The 15,691-nt window shown below is 38.0% G+C and overlaps 1 protein-coding gene across 3 annotated transcripts in view; it reads left to right on the top strand.

Annotated features, from left to right (window-relative positions):
- Positions 1-63: 63 nt before the first annotated feature.
- Positions 64-15,691, top strand: part of asap1a (ArfGAP with SH3 domain, ankyrin repeat and PH domain 1a) — a 52,406-nt gene continuing 36,778 nt past the window's right edge. For 2 of the 3 annotated variants that reach the window (XM_082172613.1, XM_082172611.1), the window contains exons 1-2: positions 64-1,256; positions 2,786-2,912. In XM_082172613.1, the coding sequence (XP_082028739.1) occupies positions 1,198-1,256; positions 2,786-2,912 (186 nt within the window). In that variant the 5' untranslated portion in view covers positions 64-1,197. The remainder of the gene's footprint in view (positions 1,257-2,785; positions 2,913-15,691) is intronic. The other variant, XM_082172612.1, reaches the window with a different exon arrangement.

The raw sequence follows: 15,691 nt of genomic DNA, 5'->3' as shown, positions 1-15,691 counted from the left end.
AAAAGTGTACTTAAGTACAGTACTCAAGTAAATGTACTTTGTTACTGTCCACCTCTGATATTCATATAATAATATATGAATTAAATAATATATATTGAACTTCAAGGAGATGGAGGATGCTGATTTGATCTTTGCCTGATTTAAAACATTTGCAAAAAAACTAAAACATTTAACTTAATTTGACATGCAGTTACTATTTATTGTAGCTGTTTTCCAAATACGTTTAAAGTAATTAAAAATTATACATTTTTAACAAACTTGATTTCTTTATTAATTTAATTTAAATTCTTGTGTCTGATGACCTTAATATAGGCTACTTTGATTATTACTCATTGCTGATCAGCATTCTCAGAGAACGAGTTTGTCATTTCTGTCAGTGAGGCTGAATTTAATACTGCATAACGCGTTCATTTCGCCAGCGGTATCAGATTTCCATTTAAAAGTTAAGCGTTCCCAGTTCCTGCCATTAGTTGTGGTCCTGTGCAGGATTCCCTCCTCCGGCCCCCTCCAGCCCACATGCTTGATTTTCGCTTCCTGTCCAGCAGCTCCAGATGGGGCAGATCAATGCGCGCATTCCAGCTCATTGTAACTGTAGCGGCATGTGATTTCAGCCCGTAATGTCCGCGCGCTGGATTGAGCACAATGCAGTGAATATGGTGCCGCTTGGAAACTCGGAGCTCTACGCACAATCGGTTTTGCAAGTACTTTTTAATCTAATACGGAGTGAAACCGCAGTTGCCTCGGTAAGTTATAAGGCGTGGCTTTTTTCCCTGAGTGGCAAAATTTGTTTAGACAAATGTGATGTCAGCACTCGGCAGCAAACAGAAACTCCAGGAGAGGCTTATTTTTAGGGATTGTATTTTTCCTTGGAAAGATGAGAATCGCACTTAACTATTGAAATATTTACTTCTCTGGAAAATCCAGCTTTAACTGGAGAAGTTGTGTCTTGCAACATGCAGCTGGTTGACCAACTAGCATGTAAAAAAAACAGAAAAAAACCCCCAGATTGACCAGTTCAATATACTGGTTTTGTTGATGGCCCAAAATTGGTCTAACAGCCTGGACCAGAAACCAGCTACTAGCTTAAGCTGGATTTGCCAATTGGGATCAAATGTATTTGACATGTTCTCCTCTCACTGATTTTAATGCATTTTTAATGTCTCAATTTGAGGCTGTTTTATTGAGGTGACTACAAAGATGAGGTCCTCATCCTCGCGTTTGTCAAGTTTTTCCTCCAGGGATTCTTTATGGAGTCGGTGAGTAGAAAATGCACTGCTCATCGCTTTTTTATGTTATATATTCCATCTGCACATCATATGTGCTTCTAGTGAGTTTTTTCTGCCTCCAGATTTGCACATCAATCTATACTAACACTCCTCAATTTACAGCAGAGTAGTCAAACTATTTTTAAGTTTAATCAAAGAACTACCTGAACTCTTAAACTGGTTCATGCCCCCATGGACAGATTGTGGTCCTGTGAGGCCCTTGGGCACCGGCCTCTTTGGATGGCCCCTCTCGTCACAAATGATGTGTAATAATATTGCAGTGCAAGAAACTGTGAGATATATACTATATATCAAAAAATATTGTGCCTATGTGCTGAGCTGAAGTTCTACAAAGTAAAAATGTGTACATTTGAGACAAACCATTACATGCTTGTGCTGTATTATAACAGCATAATAAACAAATAACTGACTGTCATAACTGTATTTAACTTGACCTTGACTGCATCTTAAACATTTCTTGCTTCAGTGCATGAAACCGTAAATTCTGGATGTGTTCTGTATATATCAGTATTAGGGCAAAAAAAAAAAAATCACTTTATAGACTACATTACATTTATGATCTATGAATGGAATAATAAGAAATATAATCTGATACATAAATAAATGACCCAAGATATCCGCATTAGGGCAAAAAAAAAAAAAAAAAAAATCACTGTATAGACAATAGCTATTTATATTCTATGAATGGAATAATAAGAAATATAACCGAATGCATAAATAAATGACCCAACTGGACCCTTTTTTATTTTTGCACAATTTAGTTCTGGATTTTTTTTTTTACTAATACTAACATAATATGAACATACTATTTCACTTTACCAATAATTTATCATTTTTATTCTTGCGTTTATTTAATTCTTTATTATTATTATTTGAACCATACTAATTTATTTATTCAGTTGGTTTGACTATAAAGCTGCTAATGTTAAGCCTTCTGACGCATGCGCGGTTTCTCCTCTTGTTTATCCCGTCATCAATGGTGGGAGGAGATGAGCGTGCGTGCACGCGCTGGTGTCAGGGAGCTCAGACCGTCAGGACGGGGGGGAAAACGGAGGAAAGAGAAAGGGAAAACAGAATGAAACCGCTTCCGAAACCGGAACAACAATAATTTAAGGAAATACTCAAATTATCATACTATTTTAAAGCTAAATTGTGGAATGAGGACATTTTAAACCAGCATCTTGTATCTTACATTGGGAGAACACGGAGAGGAGCCTGAGCCGTTTTATGTAGATGCAAGTGGATAATTAAGACAGGGGAAGAGGAAAGACGTGGAAATTACACACAGCGACCCTCTCTAGGGACGGGAATTGCACAGTGAAGAAAAAGGCACTGTCTGCCACACATTTGGCAACGTTTCTTTTCATTTTACGCATTGCCTTGCCATTCAACCTTACCCAAACTGAGACATCGCTCCGTTCTTGACCACCCCTGTCTAATTCATGGTGCTATTGTGATTTTTCTCCCCTCCATTTTTATTGGGCGACTGTGTTTGCAAGGATGCCGGATCAGATCTCCGTGTCCGAGTTTCTCTCGGAGACGACGGAGGATTACAATTCCCCCACGACATCAAGCTTCACCACCCGCTTGCAGAGCTGTCGGAACACGGTCAATGTTCTGGAAGAGGTAAGGCCGCTCTTTCACTGTTAAATGAGGGAGGCTCAACTCGCACTATTGTGCAAGACACAAATAACGGTCCTTGAACGAGCCCAATCCAATGGAGGATCCACTTTAAACACACTTAACGCTCATTTCTGTCCTGCAACCTCTAAATTCTCCTTGACACTCTCTTTCTCGTTTGAAGCACCGGTTCGTCCCCGTTGGGTTGCATGTGGTTCGGTAGATATGGATTTACAATACACAGAATGCGGCGCTGATGAACAGTCATATATGAATATATCCATTGTTAACCGTAACACTTTACATTATTCGACAACAGTATGTATCCGTTTCTGCTTTTCAGTCGTAATTTCTGCAGTTTTAAGGCTATTTTATTGTTTTGTGCGTATGGTAACGATATTATTTTTCAACGAAAATCTGTGTTCTCTTGGTTTCATCAATTGGTGCATATTATAATGCGTTTATAACAAATTATTTTGTTCATCTAGAATTTCATGTAAGCTTGAAAAGGTCCGTTGGATTTAATATACATTTTTAATGTGCACACAAGAGAAAACTTAATAATTTGGAGTGTTGGCGCAATTCTCTTGAATAACTCTGATGTCATTGAAGCCGTGGATGTGCAGTGAATTGGGTGCTTGATATGAGTCAATAGGAATTTGATCAAATTTTATTTGTCATGAAATCAACGTTACAGCCTTCAATATATATTTTTTTGCTATAAAGATAATAATAACAGCACTTTTGAGAAATTATCGGTTTCAGCTGTTTTATTCTACATGGAGCCTTAATGGTAGCTAGCTGCCATATTGACATCACATGACCAGTCATGTCATGCAATTGGCATAGGCTAGTTGTTATTATTAATAATATTAACTTGTTTACTACTTCATATTGTGCTTTACAAAGCAAACAAAGTTTAAACAAAATAAGCAATAAAATATAATATTTTGTTCAAGTCTTATTTACAGGTTTGGAGTGAGCATGTTTGTGCATAATTATCATACAAATATGCATTAATAAATCTTTTTTTTAAATCAACAATAAATTCCATTATATATCTGACATATATATTCAGGGATATCCAGAGATTGTAAACAACCTCATACAAGTGAAACTGCAATTAGATCAACCTCAGTTAATTAGTAAAAGGCAACAAATGCACTGGAACATAAGCGGAGACAGATGGGCTAATGGTCCGCATGACCTAGATGCCTGTATGTTATTATGTTCATAGATGAGCATGGACTTGCAGAATGGTAGAGTCAAATGGGATTTGGGAATCTGCATAACCACTTGAAAGGGGTTTTAATTTTTGTAATGTTTATGTATGTCATTTGGAATAATTTACCAAAGCCATCATCAACTTTTTCATTTCACTATGTGAAACTATTAAATAATTTATCATAATGAATCAAGCTCTTTTAGTTCATCCATAGACGTAAAAATGCATTAGTTTAGATTATTTGCACGCTTTGATGTTTTGGAGAAGGAAACGTAAGACTCAGGAACAGCCAGTTGTGCTTCCCTAATTCTCAAAAGGCAGAAATCCCACAAGTCAAGCCAGCATCTCTCATCCTCTGTGGATCTGAGATTTGTGATGTTCTAAGAATAGTTCATGTAACAAGGAGAGGTTATTCTCCTGAGCAGTGGTTCCAGGAGCAGAAAGAGTGAGATAGAGAGAAGGGATTAACCTACTTACACATGGGCCAGTGAACACCTGACTTGCCAAGACAACAGAGAGCTCTGCAGGCGGATAAAGGGGCTTCCTCTTGCTCTGCCACAGAGCCCACTCTCTATTGACACACGGTTTTAATGGCCAAGACAGACACGGTGATCCCTGAATGACTCTGAGAGACATGAATGTCACCACCATGAATTAGCAATGTCCAGGGCAGTGATAGGAGGTATTGTGAGGCAGAATGAATGGGAGGTGAATGAACAGCGCTCTGAATAATACACATGGGTAGGCTGACCGTATTTTTTTTTTATAGCGAGGGTGTTAAGGAGACGAAACAGAATGCTTAGGCTGGGTTGCGTAAAGAGCCCATTAGTGGTTTTAGCTAATGATGTTTCTGGTGATCTGGAGAGACTCCTCCGTGGTGTCTCGTTTTGGCAGCTCCACATGTTCTTTTGACCTCTTTTGAATACATCATCTGGAATCCAAAGGATTTCTTCTCTCTTATTTTATTCAGAACATAGACTGTAAAAAAAGATGGACGATGCATCTCCACTCCAGAAAAATGAAGCCAAAATATCCCAGAAACGGGCGTTGCCGATTACGTCAATCCAAAGCACATCTATCAATCATGGCATTACACCTAGTTTTAATAGCATCAAATAACAAACAAAAACCAAACTTATTGGGAAAAACGAACACTTGAATACACGTATGCGTTTTTTTATTTTTATTAATTGCGTCCCTTTTGATCACATGGAGAGGGCGGGATTTATGACTTATACTGCAGCCAGCCACCAGGGGGGCGATCGAAACGCTTTGGCTTCACTTTTCAGGATTTGTGCGGCACACTTGATTCAGAACTAGAGGACACGGGAATTTTAGGGAAAAGAAGGGGCATGAGATGACAGATGACATGAATTTGCATTGCCCTACATGATCGCCATCATGTTTCAGACCAAAAGATTTATAATTTTATTTAGTCTCCACACTAGGTAGCTATGTTTACATGCACTAATTTTCATCAGTCAGAATTAATCTAATCTAATATCAGATTCTGAAAGTTTAAATGAACTGTTTTTATTTAGGACTGTTACAAACGAGTTTTTTACAATTAGCCTAGTCAATTAATCTATCGATTTTATTTATAATTTTTTATGATTAGTCGAATATTCTAATGATTATTTTAAAGATCAACCTAATAATTTTCTGTGGATTAATGCTTGATGAAACATGACAGGGATGAGGTAAACAGTGTGAAACGTTGACGCAGTCCACGCAAATTGACGGATTTTTGTAATCAATGAAATTACGTCAACATGCACTTCGTTCGAGCCCTAACCCTAAACATTGCAATCCAATTCACATATTAATTTACATGTGCATTACATGTAGGGCTGTAACGATATGCATATGAAACCGAAATCGCGACACTCAGATCCACAAACCTTTGTCGTGGTGTGAGAAGGCAGAATCGCGACACACCCCTTCCAACTCCCAGAGTTATCCTTCCCGTCCAGATCCAATGCTACTACATCTTTAAATTACTATTAGTATTATTTGAAGTTAACATTTTAAAATACGTAGACCTACACCACAAAACTAGTTGAGGATGAAATCTTTAAAATTGGGCAATTCCAGCGTTATGGACGTGACATTTGCAGTCAAAACCTGAAATATAAATTCTCAGAGAATGCATTTAATACCAATATATTGAAACGTCTGTTTATATATCCATACTCTCTTAATAAAGGTATACAAAAAATACACATGCGTTTTATATTTAATATGAGGGAAATACACATTCATTACGGAAGTGACACAAAAAATCTTTAACTTTTAGGTGGCAAATAATTTTTTTTGTAATACTGTGAATTACACTGCGCAAACCAAAAGTAATAGGCCTACTATCCACCGGATGAAGGAGGGTTGGCTCTCCACAGAACATAACATATTCATTTTATATTCAGTTCGCATTTATGAGGAAAAAACAATGTTACGGACGTGACAGTTCTCCGTTACGGACGTGGCCGCTCTGAAAGCGGCACTAAAAGACTGCTTCAAAACTTTTACAGAGACCTCAAACAGAAAGCAAAAAGCCTTTCTTTAAAGGGAATTTCGTTTTGTATTAATTGTATCTTAATTTTAATAATTGTTTCATCAACCAATTGCCTGAATTTACTATAGAATTTACTAAGAAGTAAATATAGCAGACAATAGATAATCACGACACGGAGGCGCCGGTGCGTAAACTGGAGCTCTTCTCATAAATTAACCGAAACTTAGCGTATAAGGTAGCCTACTTGCCTCACAGACCTGAAAAATATATCTATAGTAGGCTTGAAATGTCTATTTTTAAACAGAACAATTCAAAATGAAAGAAAACAGACTGCTCTCTGCTTATGTAATCTGTATGAAATGTGCATTTCTCTCTGGCGCGTTCAGTAGCCTACTGCGAAGATCGCGAGTCAGCATCGTCAATTTCATCTTTGCAGACACTGACACAGAAAACACTTGTTTATTAATAAACAATTAAAATGTATCCTTGCTATATTTGACATATTCAAAATCATTACTTTTGCCGAAAAGAATCAAGGTTTCAAATCGTGGGTCAAAAATCGTTATACGAACCGAATCGTGGGTTTGGTGTATCATTACAGCCCTAATTACATTACACACAAAACTTCAGTGCATTCACAGTGCCCAATCGCCGTGTTCAGAAATAGAGAAAGCCACTGTGCTAATGTCATCGGAGCTATGTAAGTTTAATTTGTATTTTTGCTTTGATGACATATTTAAAAAGAAAGCTGATATTAAAGGGTTAGTTCACCCAAAAATGAAAATTCTGTCAGTTATTACTCACCCTCATGTTGTTCCAACCCCGTTAGACCTTCGTTCATCTTCGGAACACAAATTAAGATATTTTTGATTAAATCTGAGAGCTGTCTCACTCCTCCATAGGCTTCTAAGACATTATAACTTGCTGGCCCAGAAAATGCATTAAAGACATCGTTAATATAGTCCAAGTGACTACAGTGGCTCAATCTTAAGTTTATAAAGCGACAAGAATACTTTTTGTGCGCAAAAAAACACAAAAATATTCCACTATTTATTTCCTTCTCTCTGAGCCTTGAGTTTTTTCACGTAGTGTTTTAGCGCAGCGCGTTTGTGTTGCACGTCACCACATAGGCTCACTATTGGCCGACGCTGGTCATATGTGTCATGCGTGTGACTTCCAACACAGAAGCGCTACGCAGTTACACTACGTGAAAAAACTCGAGGCCCAGAGAGAAGGAAATAAATAGTGGAATAAAGTCTTTATTTTAGTTTTTTTTTGCGCACAAAAAGTATTCACGTCGCTTTATAAACTTAAGATTGAGCCACTGTAGTCACTTGGACTATATTAACGATGTCTTTAATGCATTTTCTGGGCCAGCAAGTTATAGTGTCTTAGAAGCCTATGGAGGCGTGAGACAGCTCTCAGATTTAATAAAAAAGATCTTAATTTGTGTTCCGAAGATGAACAAAGGTCTTACGGGGTTGGAACAACATGAGGGTGAGTAATTACTGACAGGATTTTCATTTTTGGGTGAACTAACCCTTTTTAGTAAATATTCAGTCTCATCCCATGATGAGCTTGTAAGCTGTGAGACTGAGATGAGATGAGATGAGCTCATCATGAGACTGAAGGTATTATTCAATCAGATTGAGAAAATAGTTAGGCTAGATTGTGTTAACATGCTTAATTTTTCCTGTTGATCGCATTATTTCACCAGCCCTTTCAGTTAGATCGAAATTTCATTCAGTCCGATTGAGCCATCAATCTGATTATAAATTGATTATTTGTGTGCATGAAAATGGTTGAGGCCTGAGTCTCGTTTTATGCGTTTGGCAGATGCTTTTATCTAAAGCAACTAAGGTATACATTTTATCAGTTCATGGATTCCCTTGGAATCGAACCATGACCTTGGCATTGCTAGGACTCAAACAGTAGTTTGTTCTCAGGATATAAAATAACACACCTCAACATTTGCACCGTCCTTCACTCCATTTTGTCCACAACATCTTTGCCCTAATCCTGCATTCCATACAAGGCCTCTCCATCTTGATAATGGTTTCCATGGCACTGTGCTCGTATATTCTCATGAGGACCAGATGGCAAGGTAATGAAGGTAGATGTATAGACTGCTTATCAACAAGCTGCTGGCATGCATACTCAAAGACAGTATTTTTTTATTTTTTTAACTCAATTTCTGTTCATAATTTCCATTTCAAATAGTATTTGTGGGAATGTCAGAATGATCTTTGTCCTGAGGGCTTACATAGAAACTTGCTTTTTGTTTATTGATTGTGTCGTATTTTATACAGCACAATCGAGTGAAGGACGTAAGAGATTCTCTGTTTTAGTCCAGTATGGAGCAATGCCTGCCCTCATAATCCTCTCAGAAAAAAAAGTAAAAATGTCCCTGAGTGCTTAAGGGAGAAGTCCCCAGTGACTGATACTGCAGTTAGCGCTTCATTTACATGGGCATAGAATAAATCCCTTGCACAGAGACACGCAGTTATATTCTGCACTGCAGCAAAACCCATCCAACTATAGACCGGATTCACTCATTTTATGCCTGAGGTGGAGCTTAAAGCATTAAAGGGAACCGTAGACAAAACAGGACAGAAACTTGGGTATTTTATGGTCTAATGTAATGTGTTTAGGATGTGAACACAATGATCAAACTCCTCTTCAGTAGTCTGAATCTGTGGGTTAAACGGGTCAGTGAAATACCTCCTTTACTTGACAACAATGACGCTCATATACAACCGCTGCCTAGTCATCCCTGTCTCTAGCAAAAAAGAAAAGAAAAATGAATAAAAGATGTCCACCCTTTACCATTTGCTCATAATATGCTGCATTGTTTGCTCCAATGAATTAAACAAGTAGGTACAACAGCACTGTATTATTGAGTACAATAGTTTAGTTTTCTTTTTAATTCTTTACTTTTTATTTTAATTTTTTTGCATTTTTTGGTATTTATTGTAATTTTGTGTAGTTTGAAGTCCAAGCAGAGATTACAACAGTATTGAGGAATCTCATCATTGCTTTTTATTGATGTCTCTGGAAACAATGATTATATTTGCCAACACAAAAGACCACATGCTGACAGTTCACCATACAAATGTGATTCTGATTTTAAAACTATGTTGTTTTTTCCCCAAGCCATTTTTAAGTTTAAAAAACAAAACAAATTTATGTTTTTGACACCTGCCTGCTTGGAAGCTGTTTTGTTTTTTTAGTTTACACATTTATTTTCTGTGCATTCATTCATGCTTTATAGTGCCTGCAGAGTAGTCATGGGAACAACGATAAAATGCTCTAGTGACCTATTTTATGGCAGACCTGATCTGCAGCCATTGATTTGTAGCCAGATGGGAAATCAGAGGATTTACACAACATTTGGTTGCCTTGAAATTCCTGGTGCATGAGATCTATGGGATTGTATGGTTTGATGGTAAGCCATGCGATGACCCCAAGGGATTCCGTCCCATCTCACTGCTCTGCGTTCCATACAAGCTCCTCGAACCTCTTATCCTGGCGCGTCTCAATTCAGTGGTCCCGGCAACCTTTGGCCACACACGCCCAAGAACTGCTGCGCACTACACCAGCCGACATCTGCAAGGCTGCCTGGGTCAAGGCGAAATGGAGGGACCAGTGGAAGTCTGCGGAACCATCTCGGCTACACCTCTACTTTGAAGACCCCACGGACGTTCCTGCCCAGAAAGCAGTGTCCAATCCTCAACCGCCTGAGGGCAGGTGTGGGACGCTTCGGGGCAGCAATGATGAAGTGGGGCATCGCAGATATTCCTCAATGCAAGTGCGGAGACCCACTACAAACTGTGGAACACATTTTAACTAGCTGCCTCATATATCAGCCACCGAACGGCAAATGTGGTTTAATTGACCTTGATAGGACGCTGGACTGGCTCGCCTCAACAGAACTGAAGGTCTAAGGACATATGCCAGAGAGAGAGATAGTATGGTTTGATGTTTCAGTGCTGACCAGATTTTCATTTTTCACAGCATTATGTTTTCATTTAGCAGGAGCAGATTGAACTGTTAAATCTACTTATTTTAATGTACATTTACATTTATTAATTTAGCAGATGCTTTTATGCCAATCGAAGTTCAATTGACTGATTTTCCAAAGCCATTTGATTATCCTATCCTGGTAATTTAATTAGAATTTTGCCTTGAAATTAAAGGTAATAATTATAATAATTACCTTATACAAATCAATAAAAAAACTTGAGCGGTGATAAAGTATAGCTTCCTTTTTATAACACTGATAAATTTGTTTAGTTATACAAGGAAATCAAGTTATGTGGCTCTCTGGAATACTTCTGATTGGTTAATTCTGTGGATTCAGTTGCTCACTTTAATTCGGAACGACCATTAAGGCCCGTTCCCACCAATAATGATAACTATATTAGCATCCATACTAGCGCTCGACAACATTCTGTTTATTTTAAGCAGAAGTTGTCTGCACTTTAAATGCTTGAGTTATTTATTGTCAGGATGGATTCTGATGGCTGTCAATGTTTTTGTTCATTTGCTGGAAAAAATGTTCTGAAAGTGTTTCCAACGATATTGTTTATCGTTATAGTTGTGTTGTGGACTATTTTTATATGTGGACTTTATCTTTGTAGTTCTCGTCCTTGGTGTAAATGGTCCTTTAGCGTTGCTGCAGCTTGCAAAACACATAAAGATGAACTCCACTTTGCTCGTTCATCTTAAACGTGAGCAGTCGACTGGCGGTTATGTCATTATCAGTCAGAAGTAGCGCTCTCTGTAGCAGTCTGTGATTACTGAACAGTGGCTGCTTAGTGTTAGTCAGCAGAATAATAGTGCTGCTGCTGTTGGCTCTGGCTCTGCTGCTGTGTGATTGTGCTGTGTGTCTGTCATTGGAGAATTGTCCAGGCCGAGCTCAGCTGGATGGTTATACAAGCGCATGCAGCAACTGAGGGAGAGACAGTGTGCCGCGTCTCGTGTCCTTGCGTTGAGGTCACCAGACGCACTCTCAGGCATGGACAAATTGTCTTCTTCACCGGCCTTCAGGGCTGACCATCCCCTCTGTCAACAATGGCCACCCTGCTCAAGTTAATGTGCTACTCTGCCTGGCACTGATATAAATATTCTGGCCAAAACCAGTAAGCTGATAATTAGAGATGCACTGGTTGCAATTTTCTTGGCCGATTTTTGCCAATTCCGATTTTCTTTCAAAGAACTATAATTGACAGCATATACTAACAAAAATCTACTTTTCTTCAATGGAAAATTTTATTTTCATAAAAAAAACAAGTAAAAAGTACCAAATAAACAAATAAGCACAAATCAAACAACAGCACAAATAGATGCAATAGAATAAAGAGAGATATGAAATAAACATAGCGTTAAGTTTATCAGGTGGGTATACAGTGTATTCAGGTAAGAAATTCTACAGAAATTAAAGTAATCAAATGTAAAATTACACTGGATAGTCTTCATTGTAAAAATTAAATACAGATTAATTAATTAAAGTTACGAAAGTTATTCAGTCAAGGGCAGAGAGGTATTTTCTCTGTCTTTTGTTCTGTTTTGTTCAGTCAGCAGTGGGAATATAGGCTGCTGCTATTTTAAGAGTTTATGCATGGATCCAATATACTGTTACACAACTTGCGTTAACTTTTTCAACTAATTAGGTTCCAAAACTGACTGTGTTTAACTGAATACTCACCAAAACAGGCATTTTGACATAGTTTTGTGTGTATTTGACCGTTTAAGCACAGTAAGCCACTCATTTTCGGCCGATCATGCGTAAAATCGGCAGATTCCGGTCCTGGTCGGTCGATAGATGCATCTCTACCAATAATTTTTCTGGCTATGGCCGATAACTGAAAAATGTGTGATATTAACGTTGTATACTGCTTTGTCTAAATAAATTTTAAATAAAATATTCAAATCTAAAATAAATTGCTATAAATGCTGCAAGGGAATTTAGGCATCACAACAATCAAGATTAATTTAATAACACTGTGTATGTAGTGTTTTTTTTTCACGCAATTTAACACTCAATTAATTTAAATGTAAAAATACATTGACAAATGCATGTCTAGTATTGAGTGATACTGAATTAGAAAATCTGTAATATGTGCCAGTAATGAATATGTCACGCACTACAAAATCTGTCAGATTCATTGTTTTATGACTGCGTTTTTTAAAAGCATTGAACTCAGTGTTTCTTTTAGAGTCCCACAAAAGTTTCCACCTGCCTCTGTGTGTGTGTTTCTGTGTGTGTGTCTGTGTTTTATTAATCAGACTTGGACAGAACATGGAATCCTCAGAACCAAAGGCATACCTAGCATTCTGCGTGAGTATCAGAGGCCCCGTTGCTATGGATACGAACCAAACAGACCATAATTTACACAATGACCTGTTCTTCTCATATCTAGAGCCACAGATTCAATCAGTGCCAGTGCTGGAGTGGTGCTTGCCAGGCCTGTGGGTGTTCAGTGGCTCAGCGATCGGGGTGTTGACTTCATGCAATGTTTCCATTGCGTTTCTCTCGGACATTTGTATCTTTTTCTTCCACAGTTATTGTAATTAAAACAGACAGTAGAAAGTTGGATCACTCTTGGCCTGCAGTTCTGACTCATAAACCCCATGAAACTTTGGTCTGAGCTTTTTCCCTTGTGCTGTACACCCCAGCCTCTCCACAGCCTTAGTCAAGTTTGCTGGCTTTGGCTTGGCAGAGAGAAGTAATTCCTTAAGGAGTTCATGTTTCTTGTGGCTGATAGCTGGTGCAGGTCTCTCCTGACCTAAATGTTCACATGGCAGTGTTCAAGTCTTGGAAAAGTTTTCTAGTAAAAGACCCTTTTGGCAGGCCATAGAGAGTCTTTTCTTGCTTGGCAGGCCTATGTTAGTCTTCTCGATTGGCTGTCTTGATAAAGTCCAATAATCGATCTGGTTGTTTGTAGTGTGAATCTAATGGATTGTGGTTGCTTTGAGTGGCAGTAAAAGTGTAACTCTGGTTTTCCACCAGTATCTTGTTTCTGAGGGATCTTTAGATCAGCTTTGAGATTTGTCCAGATTAATGCTGTGCTAGGTTGGGTCGTTTTTTTTGTTTATTGTTTGCTTCTTTTTTTGACCCAGTGAAAAACATTATTTGACCGGTTTTGAGATATTGTCAAGAAAGGTGCTTTCAATTTAGGCTGGGATTACTGAGCGCTCCAGGAAGAGAGCCAAGGGCTCAGTGATGCCCATCGGTTGAGTAGGTGAACAGAGGGTCAAGGTTTGTTGTGAGTGAGAGTATTAGTGTATTATTACTGCAGTCTATCCAGTCATACAGAGGCAAATGCTTAGTCATGGAAGGACAAAGTAACCCTTTATTGAGAGTGTCATATTGTTCTGGTGCCAGTGAGTGTAATGTCACATTTGTTCTCAATAGAGCACTTAACTTTCTCTGTCTGTATAATAACTGTAGTGCTGCATTAGATTTTTGGTCTCTCTTCAGGTTCCAGATGGTGGTCTGAAAAAATGTGGCTGACTGACCATAAAGGAAATAGTTCACACAAAAATACATTTCTGGCACATATTAGGGTGTGTTCACACTTGGCATGTTGGGTTCAATTAAAATTAACTTTGGTGTTAGTGTGGTTCATTTGAATAAGTGTGAACGCTGCCATCCGAACCCTGGTGTGCACCAAACCAGAACTCTAGTGCAGTTCGACTGAAATGTAAACGCAACACGGACCAAAGACATCTAAATGAAGCAAAAACAGGACGTGATGTCACAAGATGACTCTAAAAAGGACAGAATGCTCAAGCAATACCTGTTTTTTCCTGTCACAGGAGCTACATTGCCCATTACAGTTCGTAACAGGCGTTGGAAACTCTGTCTCCTTGCAGCTAATCTTTCTTTGTGTGCAGATTCCTTGCACTGTTTTGACTCCTTTACACATTTTATAAGCTCTTCTCGAGTTCTCAGCAGGTAAAAATACCATCATATGTACGCAGTTCACACAGCATTGTTTTTTGTATATAGGTTCGGACCGTTCGGTCTATTAAAAATGACAGTCTGAACGCTAAGTAAACCAGGAGGACTAAATTTATCATTTTCTTTTTTGGTCTGGACTAAAAGAACCAAGAGAACTGAACTACAAGTGTGAACAAACCCTTACTCACCTTCATAGACATCACGCCTCTCCCAGAAGTTCCCGGATTCTCTTGCATATTGATAGCATCTCCCTGATGTCTGCAAATTATCTATAAAACCACTAATGAGTTATTGCAGGGTGGAATATCTACCTTCATGTTGTTCTGTATGACTTTCTTTCCTCGATGGAACACAGAAGGTGAATGTTTTAAGAATATCTTGTCCGCTCTTTTCTATAAAATATAAGATAGGCTATATCAGGCTGTACTTATAAATTATTATTTTAAGGATAACTTCAAATGTATAAAGCAGCTAAAAGTTTTTTAGGTGGATCAAACTCATAAGGTTGAGAGATTATCCAGATCATAATGGAGATGTAACCTGCTGAGCTTTATCTTCTCTGCAGTGCTCAGATTTACTGTTCTGTTCACTGTGGTCACGCTTAATAGCCTACAAGACCATTTGAGGATATGGTTAGATTGTTGTAATTAGTTGTGTAATGAAATTACTTTCTTGGTCATACATCAGAAGACTGATAGTTCACGCTTACAGGGTAACTGAATTAGCTGGAGACAATTTTATATGTATATGAAGAGTTCAGATGCAAAAGCCTCTTAAGTGCCATCTGAAATTTTTATAAAGCTTGTATATTTAAGTTCAGTAATTTCACTTAAATGACAATTAATAGGTAATTTGCATTGCCATTTAAGTGAAATTATTGAACTTATATATACAATCTTGATAAAAATGATCATTCTAGAAGAAATTTTCAGATGGCACTTAGAGGCTTTTGCATCTGAACTCTTCATCATATATATATATATATATATATATATATATATATATATATATATATATATATATATACATACATACACACACACACACACACACACACACACACACACACACACACACACACA

This window comes from Leuciscus leuciscus, assembly GCF_965113295.1.
Source record: "Leuciscus leuciscus genome assembly, chromosome: 6".
Lineage (NCBI taxonomy): Eukaryota > Metazoa > Chordata > Actinopteri > Cypriniformes > Leuciscidae > Leuciscus > Leuciscus leuciscus.
Note: the sequence above shows the minus strand (reverse complement) of the source record. Positions and strands in the feature narration are given on the sequence as shown.